Genomic DNA, 15,887 nt, shown 5'->3' on the forward strand with positions numbered 1-15,887 from the left:
TCATGAGACCATAGTGTGAACTATATACGTATGAAAATACTCCTAAACTATTTTAAGTGTCCCTTGAAAGTATATTGAGAATGAAGAACTTGAAAGTATCTACTACCTCCGTTACAGGTTATGTGCAACGATTTGACATAAAGCAGAGAGGAAAAATGTGTAATCGCTGCACATAACCTGTAACGGAGGTAGTATATAAAATGTGTTGGACTCTTTGCACCTTGCTCATATTATGTAACACACACTTTATAAGGACTCTTCGTTCTTGAATATCCGATACACTTTGATTTTTATCATAACTTTATCAATTCCTAACTTATTAACTTACTACTCCGTAGGATATACAAGTGTTTAAGCACGGGGCATATATTTTCTAGAAAATATTAATTACATATAGAAAATTTTTGGGTTTAATGGTTGGTTATTTGAGCATTTATCAAGGAACTTTCTATGATTTTAATTTTCTTAGACCATATATAGGATTTGAATTTTTCCATTGAAACTTTCAAAGGTCATGAACTTAATTGTCAAATACGTGCTCAAGTCTTTATGCGTTGATTCTCAAATTATTAAATTATTACGACCAGCCATGTTTTTCTGTCATTGTTCTTTTATTTATTTATATGACCATTGACGAGTACATTGCAGCTGGAAATTATCATTAAATTACATTAAAATCAAGCTTTGTTAACCTTATTCATGGTACAAATAAAATGCAATTATGCAATTATCAAGAAGAAACCTTATAAAGTGTGTGTTACATAATTTTGTTTCCTTGCTTTTATTTGTTAACCATGTTGAATCACTTTCCTTTAACTTCACTAGTTTCGACCAATATAGTTCACAAAGTATTAGCTATATGAATGATACGTTCACTGCGAATGGGGCGATTCAGCTCACAAAGAGTGGCGGTGGTAGTGTAGGACGAGCGTCCTACTCTCAACCTGTCCATCTTTGGGATAAAAATTCCAACAAGATAACAAATTTTACCACACACTTTTCATTTGAGATTACACCAGTTGGCAATAATCCTAACTCTTTTGGTGATGGGATTGCCTTTTTCATAGCGCCTTTTGATGAGACTACTAAATATGCTCCAGAACATTCAAGTGGTGGATGTCTTGGTTTGGTCGGTGGTGATGCCAAATCTTGTAATGTTACCAGCAAATACCAATTTGTTGCTGTTGAATTCGATGCTTTTCAGAATTCATGGGATCCAGTAAAAATCATTTGGGAATTGATGATACTTCTGTAAAGTCTGTAGTTGCTGCTGATGTGGTTAGTAGCCTGAAAAACAGGACTGCAGCACATGCTTGGATTACTTATGATTCTGTAACGAAGAATCTGAGTGTCTTTCTGACTTATGATGTTCGTCATGCGTTTAATGGGGAATGTAGCCTTTCGAATCTCATGGACTTAAGATCAATTCTTCCGGAAACAGTCAGAGTTGGGTTCTCTGCTGCAACTGGTACGTATTCCGAATTTCATAGCATCCTTTCTTGGGACTTCAACTCAACCTTAGAAGATCTTGATGTAAGTGCACCAAGCCCATCACCTCAGAAACACCACAAAAGCAATCAATCACCAATTGAAACAGGTCGGCAAAGTAATAGCAAAGCCGCACTGATTGGTGGCCTTGTAGTTGGTGCAAGTGTTTTAATGATTGGATTAGGATCAGTAGCATTTGTGTGGAGGCAGAGGAGATCCAGGGAAAGTAACGATGACAAAAATATTAATATGGATGATGATTTTGACCAGGATATTGGGCCAAGGAGGTTCACTTACAATGAACTTATTCGTGCCACTAGCAACTTTATCGAGGAAGGAAAGTTAGGACAGGGAGGATTTGGAGGCGTGTATAAAGGTTTTTTGTCTGATATAAGCCGGATTATTGCAGTCAAGAAGATATCAAAGGGGTCTAAACAAGGGGAAAAAGAGTATGTATCAGAGGTGAAGGTTATCAGTCGTCTGAGGCATAAAAATTTGGTTCAACTTCTTGGTTGGTGCCATGAGAAAGAGGAATTGCTTCTTGTTTATGAATTTATACCTAATGGAAGTCTTGACTCCCATATTTTTGCAGGCAAGAGGACGACGGTCTTACCATGGGCAGACAGGTACAAAATTGCATATGGCTTGGCATCTGCCTTGCTATACCTCCACGAAGAATGGGAGCAATGTGTGCTGCATAGAGATATCAAGTCTAGTAATGTCATGCTTGATTCTAATTTCAATGCTAAGCTTGGAGATTTCGGGCTTGCTAGGCTCGTTGACCATAATCGAGGATCACAAACAACTGTATTGGCTGGCACTTTAGGCTACCTAGCCCCAGAGTGTGTTATGACTGCAAAATCCAGCAGAGAATCTGATGTCTACAGTTTTGGGGTGGTGGCCCTTGAAATTGCATGTGGAAGGCGGGCTATTGAACACAAGGAAGAGCCTAGTAAGGTGAGTCTGGTAGAGTGGGTATTGCAGCTCTATGGAGAAGGCTGTCTTCTTGATGCAGCTGATAAAACACTCGAGGAAGAATTTGACATTCAAGAAATGGAATGCTTGATGATTGTTGGGTTGTCCTGTTGCCATCCTGAAGACACTTTACGTCCTACTGTAAGAAAGGTTATAAATGTTCTTAACAAGGAGTCTTCTTTGTCTATCTTGCTTACCAACCTCTCGGCTTCCACCTATAGCACTCCGCCAACATATGTACAGCCAGCTCCTTTCTATGTCGCTTCCTCCCCTGTATTAAAAGGCAGCAGTACTGCTGGCACCACAACCTCCTCATCAGCGCATCCAGTTGTTTCTGGTGCTATTCCTTTGATGGTAGATTATGCAGCAGTCTGATATTTATTTCAATGAATTTTGAGTTAGTAATTTGTTAATCTTTTACTTTTCAAACAAGATTAAATTTCTGTCAGATTTCTTTTTGCAGTTCCATGTTGGTGCAAATGTGCAATTAAAATTCATGAACAAATGAAGAATGTAAACACCCATTAAGGTGTTTTTTTTTTTAATTCTTTGTTTTTACCTCATTTGACAGCTTCGAACATTGATTAACCCTGATGTTGCAATTATATATATCAAGTAATTAAATGCTATAATAACTTCACAAAACTGTAGCAGCAACGTGCATTAGATTGAAACAGGTAAAAATGTTGTACATGAGTACAATTTATGGACATTTATGTAATAGACAAATTAATTAAGACATGAAGTACATAAATGTATGTCATCACCCACGCTTAAGGAAGAAATAGAAAGAAACTCTCAGTGTTTTACCAATCCCTACCCTCTTGGTGGCCAACTTATCTATATGCTATTGCAAAGCTATGGGTCCTATGGCTTACTCTAGCTTATGTACAGGAAAAGGATAGGTTGAACTTGTGTATATACTCGACTAGCAACATCTTTCTATATAAAGGCAGTATGAAAATCAATAACGAATATGGATACTTTCTAGATCACATCTTCTTCTGGATTTACAAGCAGTAACGGAGCTACATGTTCTTCCTCTCGGCCAGTTATTGTGATGGCTCTTCTCCCCTGTTGTTTGGGAATGCAGTGCTGAAGTCTGATTAGCCAATTTATGCCAAGTTTTTATATTGTAAGTAAAAAAAAAAAGGTATGTAGTATTTATTAAAATTATTTCAATAGCGTAACTCTCTGAAGATACATACAGTCTGTAATTTATCTTTGAAGTATTGAAGTATTTTATGTAATTTTAAGTATCAATGCTGCATCAATTTAACTTTGTGTCCACTGTAGTATTGTATCATGTTGTTATGTATTGGTTTCTAGATGTAATACTGCTGTGTTAATCATATACCTTACAATATTTAAGAAATTTGTTTTATGATTTATCTCTAACAATATTTCTTGAACCCTGCTAGTCTCCATTATTTGCCAAAAATTAGTTCCTCATCAGGAAAGCTTTTACTTTGTCGTTGGCTCGTTTTAAGAATTTAAGATTAGAGATCTCTTTTTCAGATCACGTACTATTAATTCTGCATTAGTACGTGTAATAGTTGTGAAACATTTTGGGAATGGAGAAAAGTATATGCATATACGTCTTTTCTCTTTGCACCTAGCTCATGAGTTGAACCCATTTTTTTTTTTTTTTGAGAGCAAAATGGTTTTTTACATTGACTTGGTACATGCAATGTATAAATGTTTTGCAATCTAGAATAGTTATATCATTGACTTTTAGTATGAGGCTCTAAATTTGAACTAGTGATTTCCACGACTTAGTTTGTTGTTACCAGTTAGACATGGTCCTTTATTTATAGCATAGGATTATTAGAGTAGTTTGTGTTTGACATATTAAACAAACTGAAGCTGAAATATTACTAGCTGAAAACTGAATATAGTGTAACCTGGACTTTTCTAAGTGAATGTGAGCCAAGCTTTGTATTCCAATGTATAGAAATGAGCATATAAATTTGCAGCTTTGGTTCATCATTATGCTTCATCCCAATGACCTCTACTATCTTTCATTTCTTTATTTTGTTGTTGTTTATTGTCTCAAATGTACAATCGTTGAGCTTTAATTTCTCTAGTTTCAACCAAAGCACCAAATATATACTCAAGGAATGATACAAATCTTATATATGGTGCGATTCAGCTGACTGTCAAAAAAGGAAATGAAAGTCTCAGTGGAAGTATAGGGCGAGCATCCTACAGTCAGCCTGTGCACCTTTGTGATAAAACCATGGTTCTAACAGCTTTGGTGATGGACTTGCCTTTTTTCAAGCGCTGTTCAATGTTTAAGCTGATGCTCCAGGGGACTTATCTGGTTGGTGTCTTGGTTTAATAGGCGGTCAATCTAGTCCTGACCATTCTTACAATGTTACGAGTACATACCCATTTGTTGCTGTTGAGTTCGATACCTTCCACAATTATTGGGATCCAAGTGAGTCAGGGGATCTGAGTAATGATCATGTAGGAATAAATGTCAACTCTGTATATTCAAAAGCAGAATTTACAGTGACTGAAGGCCTGAAGAACAGGAGTACAACAAATGCATGGATAACTTATGATTCTTCTACCAGAAATCTAAGTGTTTACTTAAGCTATGATGCTAATCCTGTATTTAATGGGGAATCTACCAAAAATGATTGTTGGCTTGTGGTGCTGTCATCCTGAATATACTTACCGTCCCACTATAAGACAAGTTATATATGTTCTTAACATGGAGTCTCCTTTGCCTAACTTGCCTACGAAGTTCCCGGTTCCTACCTATAGCTCTCCACCAACAAAGTTAGAGCCTTTCTACATCTCATCCTCCTCTGGGTTAACAGGCAGCAGTACTTCTAGTTCTGGCACCACAAACTCCTTATCATCTCACTCAGTTGTTTCCGGTACTGCTCCTTTGCTGTTAAAGAATGCAACAGTTTGATTAGCCTTTTTTCTAGATTTATCTGTTTGAAGAAAATTGCCCATTTTATATTCTTTATGTGGGCTTGCCCAGTTAATCTTCATGATTGACATAATTTGTCAATCATATTCTCCACCTCAGCTTTTGTGACCCCCACTTGATGAATCAGCAAGATGAAGCTCATTTCATTTGACGCCGTAATCGCAATACTAGACATTAACCATTGAAAAGCTTCCTACTCTTTCTTGCTCCATTAAAGCTTCATCAACCTCCATTCCACCATTGAAGCTAGCTTCCACATCTCCACCACCATTGATGCTTACCCGACACCACCATTGAAGATTCCCCAATCTCCACCCACCTTCACCAATCTTAAACGAAAACCCTATGAATAAAGGGTGAAATTAATGGCATGGTCAACCCCTAAGGGTAGGGGTGACCATGTCCTCCATTCAAGCTCCCTCCATTGAGCTTGGTTTTCGAAGATGGGTGATTAATGGTAGAAGTGAGGTCGTCGATGGCGAAAAGAGGAGATGAAATATGTATGACGGTGGTTGTGATGATGATTATGGTTGTGGTGATGGTGGTGGAATGCTTTCACGTTTGATATCGATCGCCGATTCAGGGAACTCTTCTCTTGGAAGTTGCCTCCATTGTTGAGTGCGTGATTGAGAAGAGTGAGGAGAGAGAAAATTGGATGGAAAATGATGTTGTTAACGGCGTGAATTATGTAATTGTGAGCTGGAGTAGTGATATGGCAAGAATGCCAACTGTCAATGGCTAATTTACCATACTGTCCCTACTTAAATGCTGGAAATGTCATTTACACCCTTATGATTGACAATTTTTGTTGATCATGAAAATCAACTAGTATTTCCTCGTTTCCCCTTGGTGGTTTGCACTTGATTGTATAACTTCATGCACTTTCCAGCATCTGTATTGCATTAATAAAATTTTGCTTGGATGTATATATGTTATTTAGGGTATCATACACTGTAATATAGATTATAGATCTCTGCATTTTCAAATAAATTGAGTGAATAATTTGTTAATCTTTTACTTTTCCTCAAGAAACATATATATTTTGGTTCATAAAATCTATTGACAATTGCTTTCTGCAGTTTCATGTGGTTGCTGCAATTGAAATTCATTCAGGAATAAAGACTTTAAACACCAAATAAGGTTTTTTGTCTGATATAAGCCGGATTATTGCAGTCAAGAAGATATCAAAGGGATCTAAACAAGGGGAAAAGGAGTATGTATCAGAGGTGAAGGTTATCAGTCGTCTGAGGCATAAAAATTTGGTTCAACTTCTTGGTTGGTGCCATGAGAAAGAGGAATTGCTTCTTGTTTATGAATTTATGCCTAATGGAAGTCTTGACTCCCATATTTTTGCAGGCAAGAGGATGACGGTCTTACCATGGGCAGACAGGTACAAAATTGCATATGGCTTGGCATCTGCCTTGCTATACCTCCACGAAGAATGGGAGCAATGTGTTCTGCATAGAGATATCAAGTCTAGCAATGTCATGCTTGATTCTGATTTCAATGCTAAGCTTGGAGATTTTGGGCTTGCTGGGCTCGTTGACCATGATCGAGGATCACAAACAACTGTATTGGCTGGCACTTTAGGCTACCTAGCCCCAGAGTGTGTTGTGACTGGAAAATACAGCAGAGAATCTGATGTCTACAGTTTGGGGGTGGTGGCACTTGAAATTGCATGTGGAAGGCGGGCTATTGAACACAAGGGAGAGCCTAGTAAGGTGAGTCTGGTAGAGTGGGTGTTGCAGCTCTATGGAGAAGGCCGTCTTCTTGATGCAGCTGATAAAACACTCGCAGAAGGAGAATTTGACATTCAAGAAATGGAATGCTTGATGATTGTTGGGTTGTCGTGTTGCCATCCTGAAGACACTTTACGTCCTACTGTAAGAAAGGTTATAAATGTTCTTAACAAGGAGTCTTCTTTGTCTATCTTGCTTACCAACCTCTCGGCTCCCGCCTATAGCACTCCGCCAACATATGTACAGTCAGCTCCTTTCTATGTCGCTTCCTCCCCTGTGTTAAAAGGCAGTAGTATTGCTGGCACCACAACCTCCTCATCAGCGCATCCAGTTGTTTCTGGTGCTACTCCTTTAATGGTAGATTATGCAAACAGTCTGATAATTATTTCAATGTATTTGTGTTAGTAATTTGTTAATCTTTTACTTTTCAAACAAGATTGAATTTTTGTTAGATATATTTTTTTTTTCTGCAATTCCATGTTGGTGCAATTAAAATTCATGAAGAAATGAAGACCGTAAACACCCACGAAGGTGCCTTTTTTTGTTTGTTTAAAATTTTACCTCATTTGACAGCTTATTCTAACAACTTCGAACATAGCTTAACCCTGCTGTTGCAATTATATATATAAAAAAAAGGTAATCATTAAAATTATTTCATTATCGGAACTCTCTAAAGATACATCCAGTCTGTACTACATGTCTACATTGAAGTATTTCCTGAAACTTCAAGTATCAGTGCTGCATTAATTTAATTTAATTTTCACTCTAATATTGTATCAAACTGTTATGTGTTTGTTTCTAGATGTAATACTGCTGTGTTTATCATATACCTTACAATATCAAAGAAATTTGTTTTATGATTTATCTCTAACAATATTTTTTGAACCCTACTAGTCCCCATAATTTGCCAAAAATTAGTCCCTCATCAGGAAAGCTTTTACTCTGTCATTGGCTCAATGTAAGAATATAAGACTCGAGATCACTTTTTCTGAACGCGTACTATTAAATGGGGTTGTTGTTATGTACTACCTCCGGTCCAATTACTCGCAACTTTGGAATATTTTATATCTCACAAATAATACCCCAAAGTTGTGAGTAATTTGGATCGGAGGTAGTATTATGTTCATGAAATAAATCCATTAATGATTTCTTTCTGTTATTTTGTGTTCTGCTTCAATTGAAATTCATGCTGAAAATGAAGACTTCTTTACCAAATAAGGCCTTTTTCCCCCTCATTTGACAGTATATTTATAACTTCTACCAACATCAAACATTACTTTGCTGGTGCAATTATATCTAGCTGAAAGCGACTAATAACTATCCTACAACTTGAATGATATAGCAAAATATTAGATCTTACTAAGTATTTAAGGTCATTAATATGTACTTTGGGTATTCTGGGATCATATGAAGCTGGTTTTACTCCGAATTTTACAATTCCTGCAGACTGCAGTATTGGTGGCAGCAGTAGATGTATTGGATTTGAGCGTCAGGGAAACCGAGGCATGTGAAGCAGAAAGTGGATAAAGCTTTAGCAATAACTTGCTTTTCATATGCTTAATCGTTTGCTAAGATCAATCTGATTGTGTCAACTCATGCAGCGTCATATGCCTGGTTCTTCTGACTACCAAAGTAAAACCTGGCAGGTATGCTTCTTGGCCAGTTTTAGTTCATCTTATACATGGTTAGGCATAAGTTTTACGAGATCCAATATCTAGAGAAAATACAAGTTGATCTTCATGATACATAATATCAATTTATCTAAGAGCCAATATTAGTCAATTATCACATTTAAGTAAGGGTATTTTTGTAATTTCATATATAATAGAGGCGATCGGTATAACTAGTTATTGGTGCCCATAGGAAATAAACAATGAGAGTATTCTATCTTTTCAATTCGGCCGCCCATAGGAAAATTTTAAGTCATCAATTTGGCAAGTGCTCAAGTCTTTATACTGCATTAGTTAATACCACCAGCCATATAATCTTCTGTCATTATTGTCCTTTTTTGCTGATTTATAATTTTATAGGACCAATAATGAAGACTATTTGTAATAATATAAACGAATTGACACGTGGTCAATAAGTTGCAGCTGGGGAAATTACAAGTAAATTACATTAATAAGGTTGATTAAATTAATAAGCCAGAGTTTAATAGTAGATTTAAGCTTTGTTCACCTTATTAATGGTACAAATAATTTGCAATGCAGCCTTGTAATTCTTCTGTTTAGAATTTTGTAGCCCAGTCTTTCTGCATTGTCAATCATTCACTGTTATAGTATGAAGTTTGTGTTTCAATTTTTTGTTTTCTTGCTTTTTTTCCTAAACCATGTTGAATCACTTTTCTTTAACTTCACTAGTTTCGACCAAGATAGTTCTCTGAATATTACCTGCAAGAATGATACACATTTTGAAGATGGGGTGATTCAATTGACGAAGAGTACAAGGGGTTCTACTGTTGAAGCAAGTGCAGGACGAGCATCCTATAATCAACCTGTCCGTCTTTGGGATAAAAAAACCAGCAAGAAAACAGACTTTACCACCCACTTTTCATTCCAAATCAAACCAGCAGGCAATACTAATTATTTTGGTGATGGTATGACTTTTTTCATAGCGCCTTTTGATGATTCTACAGAGTATGCTCCAGAGAATTCATTTGGTAGGTGTCTTGGTTTGGTTGTGGCTGTCAATGTTACCAGTAAATATCGATTTGTTGCTGTCGAATTTGACACCTTCAAGAATTGGTATGATCCGATTGGTGATCATTTGGGAATTGATGATACTTCTGTAGTTTCCGAGGTTAATGTTACAGTGGATGGGGGACTGAAAAATAGGTCTACAGCAAATTCTTGGATAACTTATGATTCTTTAACTAAGAATTTGAGTGTTTTCCTAACTTATGATGATCATCCCGTGTTTAATGGGGAATCTAGCCTTTCGCATATCATTGACTTAAGCTCCATTCTTCCAGAAACAGTCAGAGTTGGGTTCACGGCTTCAACTGGTACAAGTGTTGAACTTCATAGCATCCTTTCTTGGGACTTCAACTCAACCTTAGAAGATACAGATATCAGTGTACCATGGCAAAATCACACAGCTGTGACAAGCAGCCAGAGTCATAGCAAAGCAGCAATGATTGGTGGCCTTGTAGCAGGAATCAGTGTCTTAATAATTGCATTAGTCTCAGTTGTGTTTATGTGGGGGCGGAGGAGATCAAGGCGAAGTAACGACAACATGAATTTTGACCAGGATACTGGGCCAAGGAGGTTCACTTACAATGAACTTATTCGTGCCACTAGCAACTTTCTCGAGGAAGGGAAGTTAGGACAGGGAGGTTTTGGAGGCGTGTATAAAGGTTTTTTGTCTGATATAAGCCGGATTATTGCAGTCAAGAAGATATCAAAGGGGTCTAAACAAGGGGAAAAGGAGTATGTATCAGAGGTGAAGGTTATCAGTCGTCTAAGGCATAAAAATTTGGTTCAACTTCTTGGTTGGTGCCATGAGAAAAAGGAATTGCTTCTAGTTTATGAATTTATGCCTAATGGAAGTCTTGACTCCCATATTTTTGCAGGCAAGAGGACGACGATCTTACCATGGGCAGACAGGTACAAAATTGCATATGGCTTGGCATCTGCCTTGCTATACCTCCACGAAGAATGGGAGCAATGTGTGCTGCATAGAGATATCAAGTCTAGTAATGTCATGCTTGATTCTAATTTCAATGCTAAGCTTGGAGATTTTGGGCTTGCTAGGCTCGTGGACCACAGTCTAGGATCACAAACAACTGTATTGGCTGGTACTTTAGGCTACCTAGCCCCGGAGTGTGTTATGACAGGAAAATCCAGCAAAGAATCTGACGTATACAGTTTTGGGGTGGTGGCCCTTGAAATTGCTTGTGGAAGGCGGGCTATTGAACACAAGGAAGAGCCTAGTAAGGTGTCTCTGGTAGAGTGGGTGTTGCAGCTCTATAGAGAAGGCCGTCTTCTTGATGCAGCTGATAAAACACTCGCAGAAGGAGAATTTGACATTCAAGAAATGGAATGCTTGATGATTGTTGGGTTGTCGTGTTGCCATTCTGAGGACACTTTACGTCCTACTGTAAGAAAGGTTATAAATGTTCTTAACAAGGAGTCTTCTTTGTCTATCTTGCGTACCAACCTCTCGGCTTCCACCTATAGCACTCCGCCAACATATGTACAGCCAGCTCCTATATATGCCGTTTCCTCCCCTGTGTTAAAAGGCAGCAGTACTGCTGGCACCACAACCTCCTCATCAGCGCATCCAGTTGTTTCTGGTGCTACTCCTTTGATGGTAGATTATGCAACAGTCTGATATTATTCAACAGTCTGATATTTATTTCAATGAATTTTGAGTTAGTAATTTGTTATTCTTTTACTTTTCAAACAAGATCAAATTTCTGTCAGATTTCTTTTTGCAGTTCCATGTTGGTGCAAATGTGCAATTAATATTCATTAAGAAATGAAGAATGTACACCCAAGGTGTTTTTTTTTTAATTCTTTGTTTTTGCGTCATTTGATAACTTATATAGTTATATTAAGTTCTAACAACTTCGAACATTGCTTATCCCTGCTGATGCAATTATATAAAGTAATTAAAGGCTTTAATTAATTCACAAAATAGTAGCAGCAACCTGCATTTGCTTGAGACAAGTAAACATGTTGTACATGAGTACAATTTAAGGTCATTCATGTAATAGACAAAATAACCAAGACATTATGTACATAAATGTATTTCCTCTAAAAAAAAAAAAAAAAAGTACATAAATGTATGTCATCACCCATGGTTAAGGACCTTTCAATCAACAAGCGACATGGTTAAGTACGATTAGGGTTGTACATCGGTCCAAAACCGGACCGGACCTGACCCGGACCTGCATGGAGAGGGACCTGAATCCTTGATTTTTAAGGACCGGAGACGGATCAACAGGTCCGGTTCCGGTCCAGACATGAAAAATCAGGTCCGGTTCGGGTTTGGTCATGAATAGACCTGATTATTGATTTTTTTTCGTTTTTTTTTTCAAAAATAATATAAAACTGCTGACTTGTTTATTAACTTGTTGTCTAGACCTATTTATGGACCTGTTTAGACCTGTTTGGACCTATTTGTGGACATATTTAGACTTATTAAATAAAAAAAGTAGCTTTACCGGTTTCAGGTCCAAAATTCCGGGTTTTACCCGGACCGGTCCTGAAACCTGAAATCCTTGAATTTCAAGGACTGGGACCGGACCTGAATCTACAAGCCCGGATCAGGTCCGGTCCTAACAGGTGCGGTTCAGGTCGGTTTTCAGGTCCGGACCAGTTTTTGTACACCCCTAAGTACGATAGTGCTCCTTCCATCCTTTCTTGAAAGAGGGTTATATTTCAATGTTTTTGGGTTAAAATAATACTCTCCCCGTTTCATAAAAATCACAACACTTAATTTTAAATTCGTTTAATAATAATTGCAATATTTCCTTATTTAGTAAGGAGTAAGGACCTACTACTAACTTATTTTTCTGTTCCACTAACACTACTTTCTGGCCTGTTCATGGAATGAAACGAATATCCGAATTGAAATGTGCATTTAGTTCTAATACTCGAATCCGATTCAAAAATTTCGGATATCCGATATTTGTTTCGGATCGGATGTTTTAGATATGTATTATTCAATATTAAGTAATAAAATGGATTGTGACTATTTTCTAACTTTCACTAATTTTATCGCACATATGTACAACATATTTTAACAAAATAGTAGTCTTTTGGCAATTAAAATTATCATCAAATATATTGAGAATATTATAGTAATAAGATTAAGTATGTATTATAACACATGATGAGTTTTATAAGGACATTTTATATTTTTATATACATTTGAGTATTTCAACTTTTATATTTCAAATCTCTTACTACCTCCGATCTAAATTACTTGCAACTTTAGGGTATTATTTGTGAGATATAAAATATTCTAAAATTGCAAATAATTTGGACCGGAGGTAGTATATGGAATATTCCAAATTTTGAAAACAATATCAAGATTTGATATCCGGTTTTTCAAATTGGATATTTGATCCAAAATCCAAATTCGGATAAGATATTCAAAAATTCGAATTGGGAGTATTATTTTTAGGAAAAATTGCTCCCATTAATCTGAACTTTGCCCCATCCGCGGAAATTAATCCCAACTTTCGTTTATTATCTATCACTCCCAACTTTAGGGGTATTAATTTCTATTGCACCCAACAGGTCAACCAACCTGATGTAGCAGGTTACCTAGACACGTGTCAACACGTGATAGGTCCAAAAAATATTAAAAAAAAAAGAAAACAAAAATAAAAAAAAAATTAAAAAAAAAACTACCAAACCCAGCCCTCTACCCTTTCCCGGAAAACACCACACCCCCACCCCCACCCCGCCGGAATTTCGGCCCCCTCCCCGAAAACCCCTCCCTCGCCATCGGAAACCGCCGCCCAGCCACCCCACCCCTTCCCCCACCCCCGAAAACCCCTCCCCCACCCCCAAAAACCCCTCCCTTGCATCGAACACCACCCCAAAAACCCCAGATCCGCCGCCCAGCACTCCCCCTTCCCTCGAAATTCACCCCTTTCCTTCCCCCACCCCCGAAAACCCCTCCCCCGTTGCCGGAAATGGCGCCCATCCCTCCCTCACCCTCGAAATCCATCCCTTTCCCTTCCCTCACCCTCAATTTCACCCCCTTCCCACGAAAACGACACCCCCTTTCCCCGTCAATTAGCCACGAAAACAACTATGCTAAGGTTTTTTCCAGGGTCTGGGATGGGTGGTGGAGGAAGGCCGGTGGTTTTTAGTGGAAGTCGGGGGTTGTCCGACCGTTTTCCGGTGAAACTAAGGGTCGGGGTTAGGGTTTCGGCGATTAACGGTGGTGGCTGTGCGTGGTTTTTTTTTTTTTTTTTTTTTTTAAGCCTATCATGATACGACACGTGTGCAATTAATCACAAGTCAACAATGTTTACCTGATTAACCGGTTGCAAGTCATTTGGGTGCAATAGAAATTAATACCCCTAAAGTTGAGAGTGATAGATAATAAACAAAAGTTGGGATTATTTTTGACGGATGAGGCAAAGTTCAGATTAATTTGAGCAATTTTTCCTTATTTTTACTCATTTCCCCATATGTTTCTAATTTCCATACAACTATTTTTATAATCACTGCCACGGTGCTCTTGCCCACTCAATCTAACAATCCGTCAATCCTCTCTATTTGCAATTGCCACCGTTACGCTTGAGACTTGAGTGCTTGACCAGTATTCAGTATATGTTTGTTTACTTGTATTAGGGTTCTTATTATTTTCCCCCAATTTGATTTCTGTCCTCCACAAACACAAAATTGGAATCCTCTCCATATATCTTAACTTGGGAGTACACCCATCTTCTCACGGCAAATTGATTTTCCGATTCTCTGTTTCTGGATGTTACCCAAGTATAATATCATCGGATTAATTCCCTCTTCTAATATCAATTTGGTTAATTCCCTCTTCTAATATCAACATTTGATTTTGCGATTCTGGGTAAACCCCAAATATGTTAACCATGTTGCATGTTAGACGGCGGTGATGAGCAAATTCCAGTGATTGAAGAAAGAAAATAAGTCTTTATTTTTTTTTGATGTTCTACCCGGTTCACCCTTTTGGGCTAATCCGAATTCGGGGATCAGTTTTGGGTGGTTAGGTTCCAGTCCCCTCTCAATTGTTGTTGCGGGGGATCGAACACAGTCCTCCCTACCAAGTGTAGTCCCCACTACACCTAACACTCAATTGGTAAATACGTCTTTATTGTAAGTAAAAAATAAATACGTCTTTATTGTAAGTAAAAAATATTGAAATTATTTCATTATCACAACTCTCTGAAGATACATACAGTCTGTTGTACTACATGTCTAGTTGTCTACATTGAAGTATTTTCTGTAATTTCACTCTAGTATTGTATCATGCTATTATGTATTGGATTCTAGATGTAATACTGCTGTGTTATTCATATACCTTACAATATCAAATACTGCTGTTTGAATGTGTGTTTCTTTCTTTTTTGCGAGCAAAATCTTTTTCCATTGACTTGGTAATGTACTTAACTAATAATGTATTGTAATCTAGAATAGTTATTTTATTGCATAAGATATGAAGAAAGAGAGTGTGACTAAGTGGTAGGATATCACATACGTTAATCGTGTTGGGTGAAATAGATAACGGGACTATGTTTTTAAGGGCGAAGGGAGTATGTATTTTCCACGATAAATGTTAGCATCGTTAAATATCCGTAATAAACATGTGGATTTTAGTTATTGTTCTTCAGTCTAGATTTCTATGACTTGGTTTGTTGTTACTAGTTAGACACGGTCCTTAATTTAGAGCATAGGATTATAAGAGTAGTTTGTGTTTGACATTTTAAACTAACTGAAACTGAAATATTACTAGATGAAAACTGAATATAGTGTAACCTGGACTTTTAAAAGTGAATGTGAGCCAAGCTTTGTATTCCAATCTATAATTTTATCTTCCTTTCTTCATTCTTTTGTAGCTTTTGCTCTGTATTCCAATCTAAACAAATGAGCATATCAATTCGCAGCTTCAGTTCATCATTCTACTTCATCCCAATGACCTCTAGTATCTTTCGTATCTTTATTTTGCTGTTATTTATTGTCTCAAATGTACAATCATTGAGCTTTAGCTTCCCTAGTTCGAGTTTCAACCAAAACACACCA

General features: G+C 37.4%; 1 protein-coding gene and 2 pseudogenes across 1 annotated transcript; all 3 read left to right on the forward strand.

The window, feature by feature from the left end:
- The first annotated feature begins 721 nt into the window (after positions 1-721).
- On the forward strand, positions 722-2,838 carry LOC145628105 (L-type lectin-domain containing receptor kinase IX.1 pseudogene; annotated as a pseudogene).
- Positions 2,839-4,467: 1,629 nt separating this feature from the next.
- Positions 4,468-7,554, forward strand: LOC145628106 (L-type lectin-domain containing receptor kinase IX.1-like). Its single transcript, XM_081680429.1, has 4 exons — positions 4,468-4,561; positions 4,775-5,110; positions 5,292-5,351; positions 6,551-7,554. The coding sequence occupies exons 1-4, from the start codon at positions 4,468-4,470 to the stop codon at positions 7,552-7,554; spliced, it is 1,494 nt and encodes a 497-aa protein (XP_081536555.1).
- A 1,846-nt stretch (positions 7,555-9,400) lies between these two features.
- LOC145628107 (L-type lectin-domain containing receptor kinase IX.1 pseudogene) lies at positions 9,401-11,481 on the forward strand (annotated as a pseudogene).
- Positions 11,482-15,887: the final 4,406 nt, after the last annotated feature.

The sequence above is a fragment of the Chenopodium album genome, chromosome 4 (genome assembly GCF_948465745.1).
Source record: "Chenopodium album chromosome 4, dcCheAlbu1.1, whole genome shotgun sequence".
In the NCBI taxonomy this organism is placed as follows: Eukaryota; Viridiplantae; Streptophyta; class Magnoliopsida; order Caryophyllales; family Amaranthaceae; genus Chenopodium; species Chenopodium album.

Bases quoted from the DNA above. Each gene is read 5' to 3' on its own strand.
- LOC145628106 (XM_081680429.1), top strand. From the start codon at position 4,468: ATGACCTCTACTATCTTTCATTTCTTTATTTTGTTGTTGTTTATTGTC. The intron at 5,111-5,291 runs GTTGGCTTGTGG...CTGGGTTAACAG, and splicing joins GGAATCTACCAAAAATGATT to GCAGCAGTACTTCTAGTTCT. The intron at 5,352-6,550 runs GTACTGCTCCTT...ACACCAAATAAG, and splicing joins ATCTCACTCAGTTGTTTCCG to GTTTTTTGTCTGATATAAGC.